At 44.2% G+C, this 23,718-nt stretch overlaps 1 protein-coding gene across 2 annotated transcripts; it reads left to right on the top strand.

Annotated features, from left to right (window-relative positions):
* The first annotated feature begins 1,091 nt into the window (after positions 1-1,091).
* LOC108102858 (protein FAM135A) lies at positions 1,092-23,597 on the top strand. Of its 2 annotated transcripts, XM_017208059.1 has the most exons (10): positions 1,092-1,310; positions 8,923-9,084; positions 10,499-10,821; positions 14,095-14,401; positions 17,810-17,839; positions 18,077-18,264; positions 18,325-21,259; positions 21,325-21,536; positions 21,591-21,831; positions 21,887-23,597. In XM_017208059.1, the coding sequence occupies exons 2-10, from the start codon at positions 9,008-9,010 to the stop codon at positions 22,077-22,079; spliced, it is 4,506 nt and encodes a 1,501-aa protein (XP_017063548.1). In that variant the 5' UTR covers positions 1,092-1,310; positions 8,923-9,007; the 3' UTR covers positions 22,080-23,597. The 2 variants fall into 2 exon arrangements, with proteins under 2 accessions (XP_017063548.1, XP_017063549.1); XM_017208060.1 differs by lacking the exon at positions 17,810-17,839.
* Positions 23,598-23,718: the final 121 nt, after the last annotated feature.

Genomic DNA, 23,718 nt, shown 5'->3' on the forward strand with positions numbered 1-23,718 from the left:
GCAACTAAACAAAACTAATGCCGATAAAATAATCAGCTGGAGAGGCAAGGAGGCGAGGACTCGGCTCTGAGATTTCCATCCTTGATTTACTTTGTTCTGCTCCAGCGATGAGAGAAGAGCTTTTGGCGAACATTGTTGCCAGCGATTCGCGACTTGGGCGTCTGTCCCATTGTCCTTATCCCAGTGGATGCCTCCTTCCGTCCTGCTCCCTTGGCTCTGTCCTCGTGTCCAGCTGTTCGCCAGAACTCCCCCGCGCCCTTCCATCACGGCTTCCCTTGGAATTGTCACCGCCGGCAAGGGCTAGTCACAAAAACAGGACCCGGGGGAACAGGCGGTACTCTTTCGTTTCCTTAAGAGAGGACATGCGCAGAAGTTCCTGGAAGAGAGAAGGTGCAAAGAGAGGAATCAGCTGGTGCTGCCAGGACAATCAACTATTGGAAGCGCTTAAATTTGAAAGCCATTTTGCACTAATCGCTTATCTATCATTTATTTTTTATTTTAGTAAATTAACAAATCCCTGAAATGATAGAAAAGAAGACTAGCTACTAGTTAACTATTGTTTAGACCTTTAAATGAGTGTTTTACTTATCGATCTAATTCGTATTTTAATGATTCTTATTTTGTAGAAAACGTTTATCTATTTTTTAATACCTAGTAAATATTTCCTAGCCTAAATCCCTTTGTATCCATCCCAAAGATCCTACTTTTCCCAGAACTAACACTTTCAATTTCACTACAAAATATGAAACCACATAGTTTTGGCCAATTAATCAATCACTTATCATCCGTCATGGCCAGAACACTTAAATTCCCATCAATCAGCCGTCGTTCAGTCTTCGCAAAGACTTCTCTTTGCCTAAAAAATGCACTCTCTTCACCTTCTTCTCTTCACAGATAAAAAAGGAAATTGATTCTGGCTAAAACGATGGTAAAAACACGGCCAAGAGCACGAATAACAATTCATCCGAAGACGCATTCCGTGGTGCGTTCTCTGTAGTCGATGCCCCGTGCTCGATGCTCGTTGCCCAGTTCTCGGGCTTTTCTCATTTTCCGGCGCAGTGTCTCCGCCAGTTGGCTGTAGACATTTTCCCGGTGCGGACGTGCGTTTGGCGGTGGAAATTCTCGGGCACGAAAGAAAGTATCACAATAGTGGCGCTCGTTGTAACTCTCGGTTCCTGCGGTTTCATCGGTTTTGTTGGTTTTTCGGTTTTTGCACTCTAATTTCATTAGCCGGAAGGAGTGCGGCGAAGTGGAAACGGCAATGGAAATGTCCACCGGGCAGTGCCAGTAATCCGGAGGCAGATGGATAAGTGCGTAAATTATGACATCGGAATGGTTTAAAAATAAGAGAGAGAGCCTTTGTCTCTTCGGCTGGCTCCCTTGGTTTCCTGTCTCAATGGTTCCCTGTAACCCAGAAGCCCAAAAGCCCAAAAGTGTGTGTCCTGATAACATCGCATCGCATCGCAGAAAGTAAAATTAGGGCAAAACGCTTGGCCGAGTGTGTGTGAGTGTGTGCGAGTGCCACTCCCACCACTTGACCGCCCTCGCTTAAAGTGCTTCTCGTTGTCGCAGCCTAATTAATTCAATGGCCCCACTCTTCGGCACCTAAATTTAGGGCTAGCAGAAGGGACGCCACGTTCTTAAATTCCCATCAAGTTTGGGATAATTTCAGTGAGGCTCCTCCTCGGCATTTCAAAGTGTCTCACATTCCCAGCAAAGTTACTTGGTATTTATATTGTTATTTAAATTCTGAAAAGGTTCCCTACTAGTTCCTTACTAAATATACTGCCAAAAAAGGATACGGCTGTCTCGAATTCCCCTGGCAATTACTTGATATTTTTATACCGCAAACACATTATATTCCTGCATTTACATGTCATGCTTTGAGCAAACAGCATTTCGCTGGGTTAATTATTTTTAAATTGCAAAAACATTTCATACGCAAAGCCCCGCAGAGCAAACGCAGAAATGTATAAATAAATTTTCCGATTTTCATGGCCACACAAAAGCGAGCGACAAAAAATCGGCAGCGGCGTCGATTGTAGGGCAAAAACCTCCGCAAACAACAAAAAAGCAACCGAAAAGCCCAGAGAGAAAAGTGAATCAAAAATGGAATGGAAAAGTGTTCGAAACTGAGTGACAAGTGCGATTCGGGGGAGTCTTTTTTTTGGGCCGAGATGTGCGAGAATTTATGATGCATTTAATTAAAACGAATTTCGGAGGGTCCAGGACGGGACATTTGCTCGCAAATTTGATGGTCAACAAAAAAGGGACTAAATGGGGACTCTCGATGCGGGCGACAACTGCGGCCAGCACTGGCCAACAAAATAAAGATAAAACTTTGCACTATAAGTTAGTAACAAGTATGACTTCTAATCGATATTTCGATACTGAAACCCAATGAAAAATCGATTCGTTAAGGAGCAGAAGTCCCTTTGTAGCTGCCCTCGCATGACTAACTCAACTCGACTCGCGTTGCGACTTTATTAAAAACTCCTTACCGCCGCCGAAATTTGTTGCGGTTCTCCGGTTTCCTTCCTGCGTGCCTAGTGTAATTTGGCCATGTGTCGTCGACACGGCCACCTAGTCAACCACCCATCGTAGTCGCATTCGTAGAACCCAGCCATTAGCCCGACCTTTCGGCAATGCGTGAGTCACATGTCGCCGTACTGCCAGAGTGCTCCAGTATTCCGCTCCAGCTCTGCCACTCCACGTCATGTTTTTGGGCCCCGACAAACATGACATTTTACGGTTCTTTTATGCTTGCCACATGTCACGACACAGTTAACTGCCGCATAACGCAAAAACACCCCGCACAACATAACGCAACTCAACCCAACTGAACTGAACTGAACCCAGCCAAACCGCAGTGAGGCTGTGACGGCCTGTCAGGGGTTAAGGGCCTCTTCCCGCCGAGATCTATGACATGACCGCTCTGTAATCATATACATATATATATATATTTATTTGCACATCGGAAAACTCGAATATTGCCCAGCCAGGTATGCAATTATGCAAAAAGGGGCGGACTCTCCGCCCGCCTGCGGACTGTCAATCATGGGGAAATTGAAATTGCTGTCGACAATCGTGAGCTTTTAGGGTTAAAGTTGGGATAACACTAAAGGGACATCAATTGATGAAATGTCAGGTGATGTGCTGGGAAATGGTTAGGGTACTTTCTAGTCAAAGGGATACGACTATAAGTTACCCTTGCTTAGGATTATGATTCGATTATTCTTGAATGCAATTATTAAAGAATGAGAGTTACTATATCTAGACAGTTTTGTTACCAACTTATATATTCTCCATACTGCATAATGTTGCTATAAAATATGCCCAATATCCTGAGAATGATAGGTACCTTAGAAAAGGGATGGCCACCAGGTGCCCGAGGGCTGTTGGAAAGGACAAGCCGGGACTTGCCGGGACTGACTCTTTTATTGCCGTCACTTGAGCCAATATTTGCACATTTCAACAATGTTGCCATTTTTTCCACGTGGGCGTCACCCTATCTAAGCCACCCTCGAACCCAGCCGAGCCGAATCCTCCCATTCAGCCATGCATGCTTAAATGTAATGAAATATCCTGTTCCGTCTCCCGCCCCATCCATCGTCAGTCGCATAAAAAGGCTCAATTCAATTTTTCCACGCCCCAGCCCGCGGTTCCTGGATCTGAATGTGGAGCCGGTTCCTCCTCCCACTCCGACTCGGTCTGCTGCCAATTCAAGTCTCCATTTTCATTAGGGAGTCCAGACCCTAGAGGTCCTTCAGGTGCTCACATGCCGGTGCTTTCTCTCCGCTCGCTCTACACAATGCTCAACTCGTTGAGCTTTGTTGGAGTTAGCCAAGTGGGAAGGGTCCTTCATAACGAGGGGACCCAAAGGATGTGGATGTGGATGTGGATGTGGATGCGGATGAGGACATGGACGTGGGTGCTTGGTGCATATAATTAAGTCATCCGGTGGGCGGGCCAGAAGCCATGCATCATGTATGCTCGGAAATGCTGCAGAAAGTTGAGCAAATTATGTTGTAGCCAACTAGTTACAGTGCAGGCTTCGTGGTTTGATAAATAATTTATTTGATTTAATTATCCCGGCCATGTGGGGGATTTTCTATGCTCTCTGACTGTAATGTTCCATGTTCCCTGCTCCCTAATCCTGTGAAGAGTTCCATTCCATTCGGCTGGATTGCTCCTGGCTTTTCTGTTTTAAATTTTAACGAGTTTCTGCTCTAATTTCTTGTTAATTTTCTGTTTTCCAATTAAGAGCTTCAGTTTATACCATTCAACTATTTGTTTTATTTGCATTTAATATCAGCAACTAACTTTTAACTTAAACCTCTTCGAATATCAATCTTAACATCTTTCCCCACATTCTAGACTCCTTGAACTTTAATCTCTGATGCATATCTTTAACTTTGTCATCCCTCTTAGATCTTCTACATTTCCTTGATCTTTTCCAATTTCCCATTTTCATTTTCATTCCATTTCGCAAAGCTCTTTTGAGCCTCTGCGCAATCTTTCACTGGTTCGTGCTTCCTTCACTCCAATTCCATTTGATGCGCCGCAAGATTTCCCAGCCCGACTTCACCCCTCCAGACGTTTCAATCGCTTTCCACCCATTTTCCGCTGCAACATGGGCCACGTGTAATGCGAGATGGCGAGACGGTGAGTGAGATGGGAGAGGCCCCTATAAATGTTGACCAATTCCTTGCACTTGCCTGCACTCGCCGCAAGCCCTGTTTTCCAGGTTTTTCCCTAACTTTCTCGGTTTGAGGTCTTGTTCTTTTGTTATTGTTGGCTGCGCACTTGAGTTGTTCGGCTCGCCCTTTATTGTCCGACCCCCAAAGCCCAATCCCTAGCCCTAACCCCTAGTTGGGCCCCCATTCGGGCCTCGACACGTGAACGTGAGCAAGTGGCCCGCCCGGCGCCCCTGGCTTGTCCCCCGGCACGCGATGCACTTGGCCAAGATACCTCAGCACCTCTGTGGCCCCTTTGCCTTTTTGTAGACGCCGTCAGCTGCAACTGTTGGCATTTTTTATGGCTTACCCGTAAATAGCAAGGGTATGCTGGTTGTATGAAATCTTATTTACATCATGTGATATAGTATGATATCACGAAATCATAACTTTACTTTCCATATAGTCAAAATGTGTTTCTAAGTAACTATCTGTAAGCTAAATCTTTGAAGAAGTTTTAGTTATAGGAGGTACCTGTTAGTCTAAACACTCGTTCACACCACATCCCTTCACTTTATTCTGCACAATAGAGGAAAAAAGAGTTTGGAGGCCAGGGAAAATAATTTTCATGCTCATGCACGGCGACGAAGTCGGCACTCGAGGCCATTTTTTATGAGATTCCTGGGCAGATGTGGAGGCCCGAGCTGGAGCACCGGCTGGTTAACTTTCCGAGTTGGTGAATAATTTAATGGGAAAACGAAAACACATGTTTTGGGCTAGGCATCGCCACCCTGGCAAACAAATCGGTCGTTGAAACCGTCTGATATGAAATTGCCTATTTCCGGCTCAGTCTGACTGCAGAGGAGGAAGTTGTCATGGGAATGGTATGAAGGTAACCAAAAGTTGCCGGCCAACCAAATTGGAAGAGCTTTTGCTTTGGCAACCGAGATAACAATCAACAGAAAGTTTCTTCTTTCGGAGTTTCAAGTTACCTGAGATAAACATCGTGATCCAACCTCCCAGCTAGATGGACTTGCTTCGTATCGAAGTTTTGATGGCTAGCGATGCGAATCGTTAATGAATGAAATCGAGCTCCTGAGAAGGACCTATTAATTTTTCAAGGACTTCTGCTCGCCGGGCAACGCAATCTTTTTGATCCGAGCAGCTTGAAGCTATACAAAATATTTTAATTAATTTTTCACAATCATAAAGTCAGACCTGAAGAGGAAATTAATTGAATTTATGGCCTTGAAAAGGGGCCCCCAAAAAAAGGAAAGGAACTGCTACCGGCCGGTGGCATTAAATTGAAATATGAAGATGAAAGCTTTTCTTTTCCATTCATCAACAGGCCACGACGACCTTAGACATTAACACATTCACACGCCATGTTTTATGTATCTACGCCCCCAATATACCACATAGTAGAGTATAGTATTTATCAAAACAAGTGGTGGAAGCGGTGGGAAGACGTAAAAAAACAGAACGTGTTGGGGTCACCAACTTATCTTCATCTGGACGGGAGGGAACGAGAACGGGAACGGGAAAGGGAGGACCAACCCTCGTTTGTCTGCCATTGACGGCCCTTAGTCCGCTTTTCCTCCCTATTTTTCCTGCCATTTGGACTTCGGCCAGACAACGATAATTTAGGGCACACGTAACGCAAAGCGAAGTTGGCCCAAAGAGGGCTGTCCAAGGGAGAGATGTGGCTATCTGCCGCTTCTCTCGTATCTCATTTCCTTCGCGCGGAAGTCCTTTCTTCGCCCTCCCCGGGACATTAGGGATAATCATTACGATGATAAGCACGAACGATTTGATTCCTCCCGTTTATGAGGCCGTTGTCATCGACAGTTTCGGCTGGTTTGGGCCTACGATCGGAAATGCCGGGCTTATGTTTCGGGTTTGTTTGGCCTGCCTTTTGTTTCGATAAGTGACTCAAGTGGCTTTTGTAGCTTTATTTTTATGGCGCACTCTCGGTGGTCTCGGCCAGATATTGAATAGTTCGCAGCTCATTTCGTTTATTATTATTTTAGTCGGGCAAATTTGCGCACAGAAACTTTATCCTTTCAGGTTTTTAATGCCATTTCACTGAAGTTTTCAGTTTTCACTTTTCAATTAGAAACTTGATGAATGCTTTCGTCTTTGTGGTCTCCTAAGTTGGCCAAAAAATCCTCATTATGGCTCGGCTTTCGCCATTGTTAATCCACCGAAATCCCACTTTCCGCCTCTCCGCATTTCCACTTCATCCACTGCACAAATGTGTTTTCGTTGAGCTTTTTAAAAGTTTCCGCTTCCCGTTTTATGCCAAAACATATACTATATACCCCATACTATATCCTATTCTACAATTTTTTCATTCTTTGGGAACCCATTGTCGGCACTTTACTCGCAATTCGTTTTTTGCGTGAACTTTGGCGCTGACCCAGTTTCCTTTTGGACCCAAAAGTTGTTATTGCACTTTTTGGTAAATTCACTCAGACAACGCGGCGAATGCGTAATGTCGGAAAGTTAAGGAACGCTCGCTCGCTCGCTTGTTTGCGGGGGCGAAAACTAACAGGCAAATTTGCTTTTAATTTCCAAAAGCCAAAGCCGAACATCCGCAGTCTTCACAGAACATTTCAAATTCATGAACAGAAATATTTGTCGAGCGAAAGAGAATTGGGCGGGGCGGTGCGGGGCGGGGCGCACACTTAATGACAAAGTAAGTCAAAATGTAGCGACAACATTTGCTCATACATCATGGGATAAGACAGGGATGGAGGATTGCGGATTGGGGATTGTGGCCTGGGCCCCAAGGAGGGCAGGGGCGGCGGCTAAGGGCTTTGCTAACAAATGGCATCATCACTTTCACTAGCCAAGCTGCAGCAGACGAACAGTGCGGTCGGAAAGTATAAGTCTGCGTTGCTTAAATCTAGATATCAAGTTGGCAGAGCTTTAAGCTGGAGGCAACGAGGAATGTTCTTGGGGGGAAACTTTTCTAGAGCTGCTTTCTAATCCATTTATTAGCTCTTAAATGATTGGAAGTTTATAAATCAAGCAGTTTGGTAATAATTTAATATTTTATTGGTAATCTGTTTAGTAACCAATATCATGAAGTAATCACACAGTCCTTCGAATCGTAGTGTAACCGTTCCGCCCGCACCACCCACCTCTTGGCTCACTTAGGTTAACCCACATTGACAATGAGGCAAACAACAGACAGTCGGTTGTTGTTGGGGGAAACAGACATGTTCCCTCAGCCAGACCATCCTTAAAATCCGCACGGAGAACAGAACTCTTTCATCAGCAGAAGCTGAAGCAGAAGCAGAAGCGGCACTTTTCTTGCCTTGCTTCCATTGTGTCAACAAGCGAGGTCGCCCAAAAGTGGGTGGCATTAACTGCAGCACGTTAATGTTATTGTAGGCGTGGGCTTCGCAGGCGACTGACTGACTGACTGACTTTCCCGACTTTTTCCACTTTCCCTCTCTCTATCTCTCTCTCTCGCTTTTTTGTTGCCGCCAAGGAAAGGAGCTTTTGTTGTTTGGGCGATTAAAAGTTGTCGTCGTCGTTGTTGTTGTCTTCCTTTCGCTTTTGGCCCCATTCGACTGACATCATGGCGGGGCTTCCCCCGCTTCTGGTCCCACTTCGTTCTTGTTGTGGCTGACCCGCTAACCTCAGAGCACACAAACACACATAGGAGCCCAGCTACACAAAGGGAAAAACATGAGGAAGGCAGCCATTCATCTCCTGGTCCCTGTTGGCCTTTTATATAATTCAAATAATGATGTTTTATCCACAGACTGATTCTAAATTAATGATTAATAAGAATCTAATAATAGTTTTAGGGACAGAAAAGCTATAATTCTTGATAACCTTTTTTGGCAACTAAGCTAAAAAAGTCAACTAAAATGTCACTCAAATTTGACCCAATTACTAAAGGATAAACATGCCTTCTCCTGACCAACTCGGGTATTATTTTTGCACTGCATAGGGGGCCACCCACCAATGCCCGAGAAAGTAAGGCAATAAAGCGCGCTCGGTGAAAATCGCCCACTTGACACAGTTTCCTCGCACAATTACGGGGCAATCAATTGGCCAAGCTGTCAATAGTTGCCAATAAATTTATTGAGAGCACGGCAATCGAACTTGGCAACTTGGTTGCAACGTTCCACCTTCCCGTGGGCACTGCACTGGGAGCCAAAAAATCAAATACCATAAATAAAAGTGAAAAACTTATCGGAGTTTTTGTGTTTCGTTTCCTTTTCGCCAGGGAGAGGAGCCAATGAACTTGCTGACAACTTGAGACGACCACAAGGAGGGGAGTGCCCTTGGGGAGGTCAAGGAATCCAGAAGCCATGGGCGACCTACAGGCCACCATCGAGTTCGTCGTGGAGCTGCACAAGTTCTTCAACGTGGATTTGTTTCAGCGCGGGTAAGTCTGTCGCCAATTTTCCCGAAAGCACTCAAACTCAGTCATGTATCCATTGAAAGAAACGCGAAGTTAAAAGGAAAATTTCGTTTGAACGGCAGGGAAATTGATGGATTAGCTGGCAAATGCGTTAGTCAAACTAAAAGTTCTTAAAAAGACAAATTGCAAGAAACCTAATTGGCTGTCTATTCCGCATTAAACGAAAAATGAAATAGCGCTGCTTACAGTGCGAGAAAGTTTATGTTTTTGTGGGTTCTTTCATTTCAAAATTTCCATAAACTAAGAAGATTTATACGATTTCCTGACTTGAATTTATATTTTAAGCAAACAGTCTTTAGCATAAGAGCAGACTTTTCTTGGCTGAGTTTTTAGTGGCCAACAAAACCGAATGGCTCTCGCAATAGTTTTGTTCTCAATAAATGTTTAAGTGGCTCATTAAAACAGTTTCCCATATCTTTCGGCTTGTTTCATAGCTTCCTAAATATTCCAAACTGCTTCAGCTTCGAGTTTAGTATAGCCTTTAAAAGTTAGTTCCTGCCATTAGTATGTTCGAGTGTTCGGATTGCCGATGATGATGATGATTTGCAGTTCGTAATTTTGTGCAAACATTGAAGAAATCCGGGTCGATGGCGACATCCCAGACATTCCACGCCATTGCTACAAAATATTTCAAATAAAATTGTTAATTTTTCTCCAATTTGTTGAGCAAACTGGCCAACACAGACGCACGCACTCACACGGAGACCTTTGAAGTGTTGGGCAAACAAAACGGAATGCAGTGCAATAAGCAAATAAAGAGTGTACAACCAATCAAGAGCAGAAAGGGGCAGAAGGGGATCCCCCCAGGGGGCTTTACACACACATACGAGTGTAGCATAGTGACCGTAGCACTCACTAATTGTCAGCCAAGTGTTTATGGGATTTCAATTTGTTGCTGCTGCTCTTGAAGAAAACCAACGCCGGCAAACGGCTCGTGTTTTAAAAATACATAAAAAAAAAGAGGAAAAACACAGACACACACAGCACGAGTGCCAGTGAAAATGAAAAGGAAAATAAAGCAATTGTTTGGGCTGATTTTTATGTGTTTTCCTCTTGATTTCCCTTTGTTCGCCTGTCACTGCAAATGAAGCTGCCGACGACTGAAGTGTCACTGGCCGACAAAACTGCTGGGGATTGAGGATTTCTGATCTTTAGATGTTGTGACAGAGCGTTGATGATAGGTGAAATTCGATACCTCTTAAAGGGAATATACTATTAATCAGTGGAGTAGTCCGTGTAGGGAAAGAACTTTTATGCTTGCAGATAGCATTATAGTGCTAAAGTACACAGAGTCACTGTGTATATCAACAGTTGACCTACCCACACCTTTTCCCGATTGATAAAATACATTTAATTAAATGGATTTCCCCTCCCACAGGCTCTACCAGGTACGCTGTGGCCTGCGTGTTTCGCCCCGCTTACCCGTGCAGGTGGAGACGAGCATTCCGGAAGCCAGTGGCCCCGGAAAACAGAACGGACACGCGAACGGGGGCGTCACTGACCATGGAAGCAGTGACAGCGAGAGGGGAGAGCCTCTGTCGCCGGGGGAAGTGCCACGCCTCCTCGAGGCACCTCCGGGGGGCAGCTGTACATCCGCCTCCGTTATCAACGGCAGCGGCGCCTCGCGCATCTTCCAGATACTCTACCGCAACGAGGAGGTTCCACTGCGCGACATCATCCACTTTAGGAGCCATCTACTAGGTAAGTTTACTAAGGAAAAAGTATATTTATTACCTAAAGAAATAATTCAAAGGAAATTGTTGTTTTCTGAAAAGCCAAAATTAGTGTTTTTTGCAGAGTGTGGCTATCGGCCAAGTAGGCTAACGCATAAATTGCACTTTCGAGTGCCTCTTGCCAAGAATGCGAAAAGGCAGTGCCTTCTTCCGCATTGTTGGCATTGCAGTGTTTGTTTCATTTGAGGAAAAGCGTGTCGACAAACATTACAGTTTTTAACAGAAACATAAAATCTAGGTTAGTTAGAGTTTTGACCTGTCTAGGCTGGGCTAATCTTATTTGAAATTTAAATTTTGTTTTATATTAATGATTCATAACAAGTTAGACAAGAGAAGAACACATTCCCCTTTTAATCAAATGATTAAATTTAACAGGATTGGTTAAGCATTTCCGAGAACCGCAATTTAAATGTCAGGGAAATTTGTCAAGTAGGCTAAGCCAGAAATGTGCACTTTGGCGAGTGGCAAGAATGCCGGGAATTCCCCGTTGCCGCATTGGTGGCATTTTGGCGACGAACCGGGGAAAAATCCCAGAAGCGGGTAACCAGACACCAGCCAGCGGACAGCGAAACTTTTCGAGCCGAAATGAGTTTATTGTTCGATTGGAAATATAAATCAAATTGTCAGAGACCGGACAAAGTTCTGCTTTCGGCCAGAAAAAAATAAAACTTCGATGCCTGTGGGAAGGGGAATGGAGAATGGATGACCACACGGGACAGATGGCCAAGATGTATGGCAGGAGGCGAACTCCAGTTGGGAAATTTCCTTTCCACCTAATTGCATTTATTGCTGACTGCAACTAAAAGGATTTTTGCTGCCCTGGCTGCAATGCAATTACGGAAAGTTGGGAACTCCTCTTAGGAAACCCTCTGCCAAGCTGAAGGAAAAACTTGGCCCACACATTGACCCAGTTTCTTATTAATAAAAAAGGCAAGACGTCGAACGAAAGGCAGAAGGCCAAGCATAAGGTGGGATCTAAAGTAAACAATTTAGTTATGGATTTTATGGATAGGTGATCGACGGGAAGGTGACCTACAAATGATAGAGGAAAAGGTGTTGCTATGGAAAACGTTGATTTTTATATACTCATTGGAAAAAGGGACCCAAAGATGGTATTTCATGCGGGTTAAAGTAGAACAAATCTTTTATAAAACAATAATATTTTAAAGTATATTTGGTACAGGGTAACCTCAGCATACAACCTCATAAAAAATGAAGGTGGCAAAAAACAAAGGCTGGGAAAAGGCAAATTGAAAGTAAATTTCAACAATAACAGGGAGATGGGTGGGAGAGTGATATGCTGGCGGGAAATGCGGAAAGGCCCATGAAAATATGTACACACGCGCCACGGCAAATGGAAATGTTGGATAAAAATATAAAGAGATATTTTTATTCGCATATTTATGGGTATTGTGCGAGGAAATAAAAGAGCGGAAAGAGATTTCGAGGTGTTGAAGGCAATTCGCTCTCGGAAAAGTGCGAGAATGATGAGCACTTGATGGACGCCTAAACCCCTCGATTTCTGGCCAGCCCAAGTCCCTTATCCTTTTCGGTTTTCCCTTTTTTCCGACGCCTTGGCATCCTTCAACAACAATGGAAACATCATCCACTTGGCTGCTGAGTAAAGTGATTAATTCATTTGGACAAGTTTTCCAAGTGTGTGGAGAAAAGCGGAAAAGTGCGGGGCGTCTAGAAAAAGCCGCAAACAAAAGTAACTTTTCAGTTGACAGCTCTCAGTCTGTTGTTGATGCCTCGCATGTGTGCGATTGTCGGGTTTCCCCCCTTTTCCCTTTTCCCTTTTCCCTTGTCCCTTTCCCCTTTTCCGCTTTTCCGCTTTCCTAACTGTGCAATTTATCTTTCGCACAGTCCGCATAGTGGGTTACTGCACCGAAGACAATAAAATAAATTGTGTCGAGCTGTGGAGCAGCGGAGACCCTTGTGAAACCCTCGGCATTTAAAATATTCCAGCCAAAAGCAATTGTCACCACGGACCACATGGCGGATGAGTGATGCGGCGGACCCAAGCAAAAATCTCAACAAGCGAAGAGAACTGAGCATTCTCTGCTCTTTTTATTGCCTTTTGCAATGGGTAAATCCTTATTTTATGAAAACAAATGAATTTTATGACCCCACACACACACACACACACACATACTCGCCGCCTCTCACGGAGAGAGGAAGGCTGCAGGAATCCTAAGTAGCTGCCCCATAAACCACCATCGGCGTGTGGAGCAAATTGAATTTGATTAACATTTTCAGCTCGGCAACGATGTGGGTGGGGATTATAGGTGATATAGGTGAAGATTTGGGTCTGCCAGGGGGGAGTGGGAAAACATTGGTAAACTCTGATGGTTATTATAATGGAGTGGCAGGTGGCAGGTGGAATAATCGCTGGTATTGATGAAATACAAATATATGCGGGAGCTGCGATTAAGTTCAGCTCACTTGTTGAATGTAGAATGGGAAATCAGCATCCAGAAGTGCATAAAACCTTTATTGGATCTAGATTTTTTAAGAGCCTCTTAAAATTTTAAAGCCATATACAAGCTAACTTTATGAGTCCCTGAAAAACAAATTTACTGAGATAAAAAATGGAAGGATGTATATGTAAAGCTTTAAAAGATAAGTATAAAGTCATAACGATTTACAGAGCCTTTTACTGGCTCAATAAAAAGAAGCTAAAATGAAAACATTCTTATTACAGGCTGCCTTAAAAATAGTACACGCCAATTATGATGGCTCAAGTCAGGTTTCCCAGGCTAACGACTTTAATATTTAATAGTGAGACATCTGCTCGAACCGACAATGAAACCTAATTGATTGAGTTCCCAAACACAAATGTTGGCAACTAGGACAACATTTCCCTGAGTCATCGATTCACTTGGTTTCCGGCCAACGATTTGCGGTCTTCGCAGAATTTTGATTTGTCTTTGTCGCATGCACAACTACATGGACATTAACCCATTTCGTTTGGGGGTTTCGGGCGGGCAGACCTATCCCAAGGCACCTCCCCACCACCCACTCGCCACAATGCTATTCCGACCTAAACGAAAATCAATAGAAAAACAAATAAGCCGAAGACGGAATTGAAATCGACTTCTGGGAGGGATTGGCAGGGTGAGGGCTGCATAGGATGTTTGCATACAGGATTTTCTGCCGCATTTATCCCGGGGATTTGCAGTTCACTCAACCTCAAGATAGATATTCATTTTTCCCCCTTGATTTTACCTCTCTCTTGCAGTTGACAGTCGTCACCTGAAGGAGTCCATTGAACGGGCCGAGTTCTCACTGCAGTTGGAGCTCTGGTTTGGCGAGCAGAACGGGACGAGCAGCCTGAACGGCAATGGCAATGGCAGTGGGATGGGCAGCTTCTCTGGATCCGGCAGTTCTACCCTGACACTGGCCTCCACCAGGACCCTACAGCTGAACTTCCATCCGGGACGTGGCCTTCACTACCATCTGCCGGTGCTGTTCGACTACTTCCATCTGGCGGCCATCAGCGTGGGCATCCACGCCAGCCTCGTGGCCCTCCATCAGCCGTACATCAAGTGAGTAGTGGAGGTGTGCCCAAGGTGCACTGGAAAAGATAAATGAATGGAGACCGAATAATAAATGTACATATTATAGGGGTCAAAGGACGTATACTTGATTTTGCACCCAAAATATCATTATTTTGTTCATAACACAGCCAAAAATGGTCCAAATATGAAATGTAATACCTCGTAGGACTCGTAATTCAATTGCTATGATTCCCATCTGGGTTGCATTCAAATCTGAGACACTTTAAGTTTTTCCATTTTTCGCAGATTTTGATGATGGTACCCCTTATAAAAAATGCGAAATTTGGCAAAAATTAATTTTCTCAAAATCGAAAAACGCGGGATAGGGGTGGTAAGTGTTGGTCGTTAGCAGCACAAAACAGTCGTTCTCTTGGCTATAAATCTTATTTTGGCCAAGATAGAGCTGAAAAACCGAAAGTAATATTGCAAATTTCTGCATAAAAATGGGGTTTTTGATATTTTAGTCACTAAATCACCTCTCGCAGCAAGAAATCAGAACAAGCAGGGTAAAAGTAAGTATAGGCGTTTTAAGATTTGGTAGTCAGCTGCTTAAAACAGTCATTGTTTTAGTCCTGCCGCTTGTTTTAACAAATTTATAGCTAAAAAACGGCAAAAAAATCGTCTCTCTCTGCTGTCAAAAGGTCGTATACTTAATTTTGAGCCCAAAATATCGGTATTTTCTTCATAACTCAGCCAAAAATGGTCCAAATGTGGAATATCATATCTCGTATGGCTCGTAATTTGATTCTAATGATTCTCAATTGGTTTGCATTCAAATCTGAGACACTTCAATTTTTTCCATTTTTAACAAATTTTAATGATGGTACCCCTTATAAAAAATGCGAAATTTCGGCAAAAATTGATTTTCTCAAAATCAAAAATCCAGTGATAGGGCTGGTAAGTGCTGGTCGTAAGCAGCACAAAACAGTCGTTCTCTTGGCTGTAAGTCGTGTTTTGGCCGAGCTAGAGCTAAAAAGCCGCAAGTAATATTGCAAATTTCTGTCAAAAATAGGTTTTATGATTTTTTAGCCATTAAATCAACACTCGCAACAAAAAAGCAGGACAATAATGTTAAAAGTAGGTATAGGAGTTTTAAGTTTCGGTAGTAAGCTGCATAAAACAGTCATTGTTTTAGCTGAGCCTCTTGTTTTAACAAAGTTACAGCTAAGAAACGGCAAAGAAACCGGGTTTTCCGCTGTCGAAAAACGTATTCATGATTTTGGGCCCAAAAAAATTAGTTTTTTAGTTATAGCACAGCCAAAAATGGTCCAAATATGAAATGTAATACCTCGTAGGACTCGTAATTCAATTGCTATGATTCCCATTTGGGTTGCATGCAAATCTGGGACACTTCAATTTTTTTCATTTTTCGCAGATTTTGATGATGTACCCCTTATAAAAAATGCAAAATTTCGGCAAAAATTGATTTTCTCAAAATCGAAAATGCAGTGATAGGGGTGGTAAGTGCTGGTCGTTAGCAGTACAAAACAGTCGTTCTCTTGGCTGTAAGTCTTGTTTTGACCAAGTTACAGCTACAAAGCCGAAAGGCAGATTGCAAATTTCGGTCAAAAATATATTTGTTTACTTTTTTCTATTTATTATCCATTAAATCCGCACTCGCAACAAAAAATGCAGAAAGTATCATCGTCAATTTAAAATAGTAAGCCCCATCGAGTAGTTCGCAGTGTAGTCATGGCTTCGAGTGTCAGGCGCTGCAGGAGATGCAAAGTGAAGATGACAACATGATCTCTAATGTCAACGTTGATATAGTCATATTTTTCACAGTAAATTGAACCCGCTGCGTGGGAGGTAGAGGGGGAAGTGGGCATTGGAGCCCCTTTTTATAGTATGCTGTTGCGTGGGGACTGCAGCATCAGCAGAGGAGGAGCAGCGGGCAGGGGAGCGGGGCATCTGGCGGACAGTTACCCGCACAAATCATTTCCAACTCATTAAAATTGCACACAGGCTCCCCAGGACTCGCCCCCCCATTTTCTGCCCACTGTTCACACAAAAAGCGGAGAATACAAAAAATGTCGAGGCATAAATTTTAATGACTCTCGCAATGCAATTGTCCTTTGGCTCCTGCCGGGAAAAGTCGAGGGAAAAGTACACAACAGAAAACTTGCACGGCTAACAAGATGCGGAGGCGTAACAGGAGCTAAGGGGCGTGGCTGGATCCTTGGTGGAGTACAACTGCAGAGTCAATTTTTATGCCGTTTGATTCGGCGAAAGTTTGTATCCTTCTGCCTGTATTATCCAAGCATTCAGCTTAACAAAGTTCCCCCGTTTTTTTCCTGTGAGTAATTCTTTAATCTGTTTTCTATTGCCAAAAGTTGTCGGCAATTTTCGAGTGGAAATCCTCTGGTGCTCCTCAAGCACTGATTGGCAATTCGAAGTCCTCGTACGGAATCCTTTGGCAAACAAAATATGAAACGGAATTTGAAATTGACTCTGGGCTCATGAGTTCCCATTCCCCCAACGCGAGTCTATCTCTTTCGTATGAATAAAATATCATCTCATTGGGCTCTGGAATTCCTCGCTGACCTTGGCCTCTGCCCCGGCGTGGTATTCTCATCCTGATTACAGCTCTCCAATCCCCGCTGCTTGAGTTCTCGTGAGCCACGCCGTAAATTGCCCGATTATCTCGGCAGGCTGGAGTCCAATCTCGCTCAGAGTCGGATTGGTTTACCAGCGGATTTTCGGGGCGAAACTTTAAAGTGTTTGGGGTAAAGCCTTTTAAAGACTAAATAAGACTTTCAGCTTTACGAGCTGCGGATAATGAAACATTCTTTTCTCCTTAAGTTACTTTATTCCAAGAGGTCTCTTTTGATAGTTTGATTACCCTTTATTTATAGTTTTGCAAAAATCTTTTTTTATCTAAATAGTCGGAATCTCTTTTGTGACCCTCACCTAATATGTTTTTCTTTCAGAATTTTTTGGATGTTTTCCTTTGTTCTTCCTTAACGTTGATTATCCTAGTATAAATGGAAAGTTTTCAGGCATGAAACTTAGAACCTTTAGCCTTATACATACTCTTAACTGGTCTTATAATTTTCTATTATTCTTTCATAGTCCTAGAAAACTCTTTTTTAACTACCAGCAATGCAATCTTATTAAATCATTTTCCTTTTCCAACTAAGAACTTAGATAATTTATCTTGGTGTTAATGAAAACCTCACATCTTTATGGTACTGTCAAGACTTGACACCCTCCCATGTACAATAAGCGCAGTTTTAAGTCAACCATTTATCATTTTCTATAACCTCCGATCCATTTATCTCATTTTGTGCGCGCCAACGATATCGAACCTAACCCAAATATATAAACCATACCAATATCACTTAATAACGGATCAAACTTGACCAAATCAACACTGAAAACTGGTTGCGGTTGCAGGAAAAGCATGTTCTCGTATATGAAATTCTGGTAAGAACCCATCATAACTCCATAACTCTCCGTAACTGTGTAAATTCCGTACTTTCGCTCGGTTCACGTAGTTGGTGTAGTTTCTGTGGACAGGAGAGCCTGCTTCATGTATCCGTCCGTCCGCCTCTGTCCTTTTCTATCTTTTTATGTGTAACTTTATATGGTAGATATGGACGGGATGTTCCCCAAGCATTAAAGTTTAATTACGGTTTTTATGGATTTCTCTATGTATTTTAGTGCCCCTCGCAGTTCGAAGCCGTGGAGTGCGGGCAAGTTGAGCTGTAGGGGAAACACATCGCCGGGACCCTTAGAGGCGGTGTTCTTTGGACCGCAGATTGGTGGCACCACCAAGTGCAGCGGAGGTCCTGCTGGCAGGCTGCTACAATCCAGGGCCATTCATCGAGAGATTTGCTGTCTGCTCCTAGGTAAGCAGGGCAGAGTTTGATATCATCATAACCTTTTCATTCTGATATCCCTACACCTAGGAGCCATTGAACAGCTGAAGGCCACTCTTAACGAGTTCAGTACAGTGTTACCTCCCAGTATAAACTCGCAAATTGGCTCTCCGCCTTTGAGGGAAAACGACACTGGGGAGAGGCTGCAACTTTTACTGGATCAGGCGAAGCAACTTGAGGCGGAGGAAGACTTTGCCATTCGGGCCAATTCTGATATAGCCCAACTCTGTGCGGAGAGCATATTCTGGTGGAGAAGGGTTCTCCTGGCCTCAAGATCCTCGACTGCAGTACACACTCTCCTGGCCAGAAAACACCATATACTCAGGGTACGTCGGTTTGCCGAGGGTTTCTTTGTGCTGGAGCAACCGCGTCATGCGGCGGCAGCTGGTTGCCAGGATCAAGCCAATGGATCTCCATCACCTGGCCATTGCCAGGGATACGTGGCCATCGCGGAGTTGGCCAGAAGAAGTCGCTACCTGCAATCCCTCCCACCACTTCCCGTTCATTGTACGCCCATTGATGGCGATGCAGCTTCATTGCCTTTGATCTTCGAGGATCGCTATGTCGCCCCGAACAGCACTTATGCCAGAAGAAGATCCGGCAGTGATCCTCAAATTGATGAAACAATCTCAGTGGTTAGTGGTCAGAAGAAAAAGGTGGACAAGACCCACTCGAGCAGCAGTTTGAATGGCATCAAAGACTGTCTGGCCTGCCATTTTGACTACGATTATCCGCAGACCAATGGTTCTGGTCCAGCTCATCCGCATGCCAAGTGTGTGATTACCCCGAGATTCGCTTTGGGTGGCGAAGTGCTCCAGGCCAGTCTCACCATTGCTCCCAGTAAGGAGCCACCAGCGGAAGTAACAGCCCCTGCCACACTGCGACACAATCTGTCCAGGCACTCGGTCACCGGTCTGCTGGAGGATCTCTACCTCGACTCAAGTGTACCAGCCCGGCATAGCAAATCCTTGGACCAACTCGATGGATGCGAGGGACTAGCCACAAACTCGGTGACGACGACCAATAACCATACGCTACCCCGACTTCAGGCCGACGATCTGATGAGGAACATATGTGAGTTTCGGCAGCGGTACGGAAAGTTCGATTATCTCCATGAGATCAAGCTGCTGAATCCTCCCAAGCAACAGCAACAGGTGGCCCCACAACAGCAACAGCAACAGCAGTGTACCAATGGTTACAACTCCCTGCCAAAGTCGATGGTTCCCCCTAGAAACTCCTATCCACCACCTCCTCCGAGTCAGCATACGACCATGCCTAGGAGCAGTTCTTCCCAGATTCCTCGAGCAGTGGAGATCGCACGGGTGAGGGTCTCCGACATTAAGGAGATGCTAAGGCAGGGTCAATTGCGGAAGGAGTCCAGCAGTTCCGAGAGCGACATGATGCAGAAGCTCCAGATGCTGAGTTCGACCAGTGTTCCCTTTCGCTTGGAGGGAACCAGCAACAACAACACCACCAGCAGTGATCCGAATACCAGTGGTTTCAGTGAATCCCTGCCCAACTTGGCTCCCCCACCGGAATTCGATTCCGATTCGCAGTTAAGAAGGCAAAGAAGCAACTCCACCTCTTCGCTCAGTGAGGAGAGTGGCTGGGTAAGCAGTCGGAGGAGTTCCTTAGCCATTTCTAGTCCGGATACCATAACCAGCACGGGTATAACCAATCGGCAGAGACACACTCAGCTCAATTTGGGGATGGGAATGGCCATGGAGACCCGTTTGAACGGCGAACAGCTAAGATTGCGACTGCAAAAGGTCCTGGAACAACAACAGCTCCAGCAGCAACATCCTCATAAAGCCCGAAAACGGCAGGCAGGATCCTCCAGTCAAAGTAGGACTCCTGCCCGACAGCAAACTGAGGTTCACAAGAAGATCTCCTCGGTGACGGTTAATATCAAGCGGGAACGTTCGCGTTACCAGTTGGACAGACTGCGTCACCTGCCCAATGGGGAGTCCACGGAGGTGGAGGAAATGGAGCCACCTCCGCGGAGGAACCGCCACAAGACTGCCTGTGAGAAATCAAAATCGGACTTCGATATAACGAGTCTCAAGGACATACAGCCATTGGATGCAGTGTGCTTGCCACCTCCTCAGCAGTTTCAGGATCAGGAGCAGGAGATAGCTTTGGTCCTGGCTCCACCGCCACCTGATGAATTCCGAGATCCGCCACCGGAACCAGCTCCTGCAGCACCTATAACACCTGTTCCTCTGCCAGTGCCCATACCAGCTGCACTACCTCCAACGGGAAAAGCCAAGATGGTGTCTTGTCATCTGCCACCGCCCCTTAAGGAACGGCAACCCATTGGTGCCATTGATAATCCAGTGTACCATATCTACGAGTCACTGCGTCCCATGTCCACGCCAGCCATCTTCAGCAACAAGCCTGTGCTCAAATCCCACAGCCTGGCAGAGTTAAAGAGACCCCAAAATCTTCCCAATCCTCCTAACCACCAATGCAAGTCCCATGCGATCAATGGCAATGGGCTAGAGAACGGCTTAGACCACGAACAAGATGAAAACAAGGAGAACTCCAATGGCCAAGTGAGGGTAACCAAGCAGGGAAATAGTTCCAACGCCTCTTCAAAGCATAAGCGCAAGGGCCAGATCTCTTCCGCCGTTCAAGAGGCTCCTCCTAGCATCTCCCTCCTTGAATTCGAGAAGTATCGCGAGGAGTTCCGCAAGCAGATCAAATACCAGGGTTGCATCTACTCCGATTACGTGCAGCTGGCCTCGGAACTGCCCTACTTTTACATCAGTGACGAATACCGCGCGTTTTCGCCCAACGGAATGCACCTGGTCATCTGTGTCCACGGGTTAGATGGCAATTCGGCGGATCTCAGGCTGGTGCGCACCTACCTGGAACTGGGATTACCCGGTGTAAATCTCGAGTTTCTCATGTCTGAGCGGAACCAGGGAGACACCTTCTCGGACTTTGACACCATGACTGATCGGTGAGTAGGCCAACACCTTGGAAGCACTTAATAACGTTACAAATTCTTCGATTTTGAAACCTTAGGCTGGTATCCGAGATACTCTACCATATCGATAGCTGCGCCCTGAATCCCGCTCGCATCTCATTTGTGGCCCACTCCCTTGGCACGATAATAGTGAGGAGCGCGTTGGCCAGGCCCCAAATGCGGCCCTTGCTCCCACGTCTGCACACCTTTCTTTCTCTGTCGGGACCTCACCTGGGAACACTCTACAACACCAGTGGATTGGTCAACATGGGTAAGTCTATAAAAATCTTTAGGTGAAACACAATATTCATTATATGTTCCGTAGGAATGTGGTTCATGCAGAAGTGGAAAAAATCCGGATCTCTGCTGCAGCTCTGCATGCGTGACACCACTGATATGCGGAATAGTTTCCTGTACAGGCTGAGCCAGAGGAGCACCCTGCATCATTTCAAGAACATCCTGCTCTGTGGATCTAGCCAGGATCGCTATGTGCCGGCACACTCGGCTCGCTTGGAACTTTGCAAGGCGGCCATAAGGGATAGCTCCTCGTTAGGCACCATTTATAGGTGATTATGAGAGCAGAATAATTTCAAATCAATGACTATAAAATTTCATTTTCAGGGAAATGGTGCACAATATAATAGCTCCGATTTTGGCCAAGCCGGAACTGACTTTGGCCCGCTTCGATGTCCACCATGCTCTGCCCCATACGGCCAACACTTTAATAGGGCGAGCGGCCCACATTGCAGTCCTGGACTCAGAGTTATTCATTGAGAAATTTATGCTGATTGCGGGCCTAAAGTACTTCAGTTAACCAGCTCGCTGAACCAAATAGTCCTCCCACGAACCAAAAGTACTTTTCACTCCTAAACGGACTTACGTAGAATCCTAGCGAGTTAGCGAAGTACAGTACAGAGTCGAAAGGGGGAACTACATATTTAGTAAATAGATTTCTAACTAATGAGAGACTTGGATTTTCTTAAGAAATTATAATTACAGGTCGTTAAAAATTAAGTATGTCATGATCAAAAGTTTATATAGTTTTAAAGCTTTTAACTGTATTTATTTTACATTTGTGATTCGATATTAGTTTGTACTTAATTAGGAGTCAATCTAAATCAAAATACATGTATACTTATTTGTTCCCTCAATTGTATATAATCAAAAATTCGCTATGACTTCTTCATCGTGTACTGTACTTCTTATTTAATACAAAGCAATAATTTGAATACACAGGGTACTCATAAATCGCAGACAAAACAAGAACCAGAGTCATCAGATTCAGCCAACTGATTCCAATCGACCTGCGATTGGAGCAAGGAATTTATTGAAGCAAATCGTTAGACTTGAATTTTTACAAATGCAACTCTTTTGTAGCGAATTGATATTCACATCACACACTTACATACGAATCAAAAACCAAAGAATGTTTAATCAAAAACTATAACCAAAAACAAAAGCAGCATAACTGTTGAAAACGTGTTAACGATAATTACATTTTTAGCCGTAAGAGTTGAACGCATACAAAGCAAAAACAGAAGCCAAAGACATCATAAGTAGTGTTAAATTCCAGTTCAAAACTATACACGAGACTTTTTCGAAACGGTTGAATTGCAAATGGAAAGTGAAGGAAGACAAGAACGATCATGTTAAGTATACGTAAACTATCGATAGTAGTTGAGCACGGGCAAGGCAAGGTTGCATTTTGATGAAAGTAGCGAAATAGAATTAGCAATTTTTAAGACTAATCAAACACAAACAAAGACAAAATGGTTTTTCCAAATCTTTTTACTGCTAGACAAGAGAACAAATTTAAAAGAACTAGAGATAGAGTAGAGTAGTGTTGAACTAGTCGAGTTGTTGGTAGCTGAGTGCAATATTGGAGCGTCAATTAAGCTGGGAGCTGGACGAGATAGAAGTTTGTTTGCAGATTTAGATTTTTCATTGGGAACAAGATCGATGCCGTAGTGCGTGTAAAGCAGTTAGGACAAAACTTTAAAAATTCGTAGTCTAGTCTTAGCCATAACTCTCTGTTTTATGAGCTTTTTCCAATCGCTGTTGTGAACTACCACTATTTGTGTCCCTACCAGAAATTGCATTCTTCTTACGTGTATAACCGTCCTAAATGTAACTACTTTATCAACTTGCTAAAGCGAAAAACGAAATGAGAAACTGGATTTTAAAGTATTTGTGTGAATCCAAAAATTGAATGTATGTTAAAATTTTTCCTAGGGCACTACGGTTTTACTAAATGTATTCGAACAAATTTATGCAAATTCCCCTGAGTTGCAGTTAAAATATTTTTTTTCGAATAAAATTTGCTAAAATTCAATTTTAGTGGAACGTAATTTGATTCTTTGTTATTTCTGGGATATTAGGAATCCGCCTTAATGTAACGGGAATTCCCCTTAAAATTCCTCCTGAACTAAACTGGTTCCATTAGATGGGCGGTT

The sequence above is a fragment of the Drosophila eugracilis genome, unplaced genomic scaffold (assembly GCF_018153835.1).
Source record: "Drosophila eugracilis isolate 14026-0451.02 unplaced genomic scaffold, ASM1815383v1 contig_2088, whole genome shotgun sequence".
Taxonomy (NCBI): Eukaryota; Metazoa; Arthropoda; class Insecta; order Diptera; family Drosophilidae; genus Drosophila; species Drosophila eugracilis.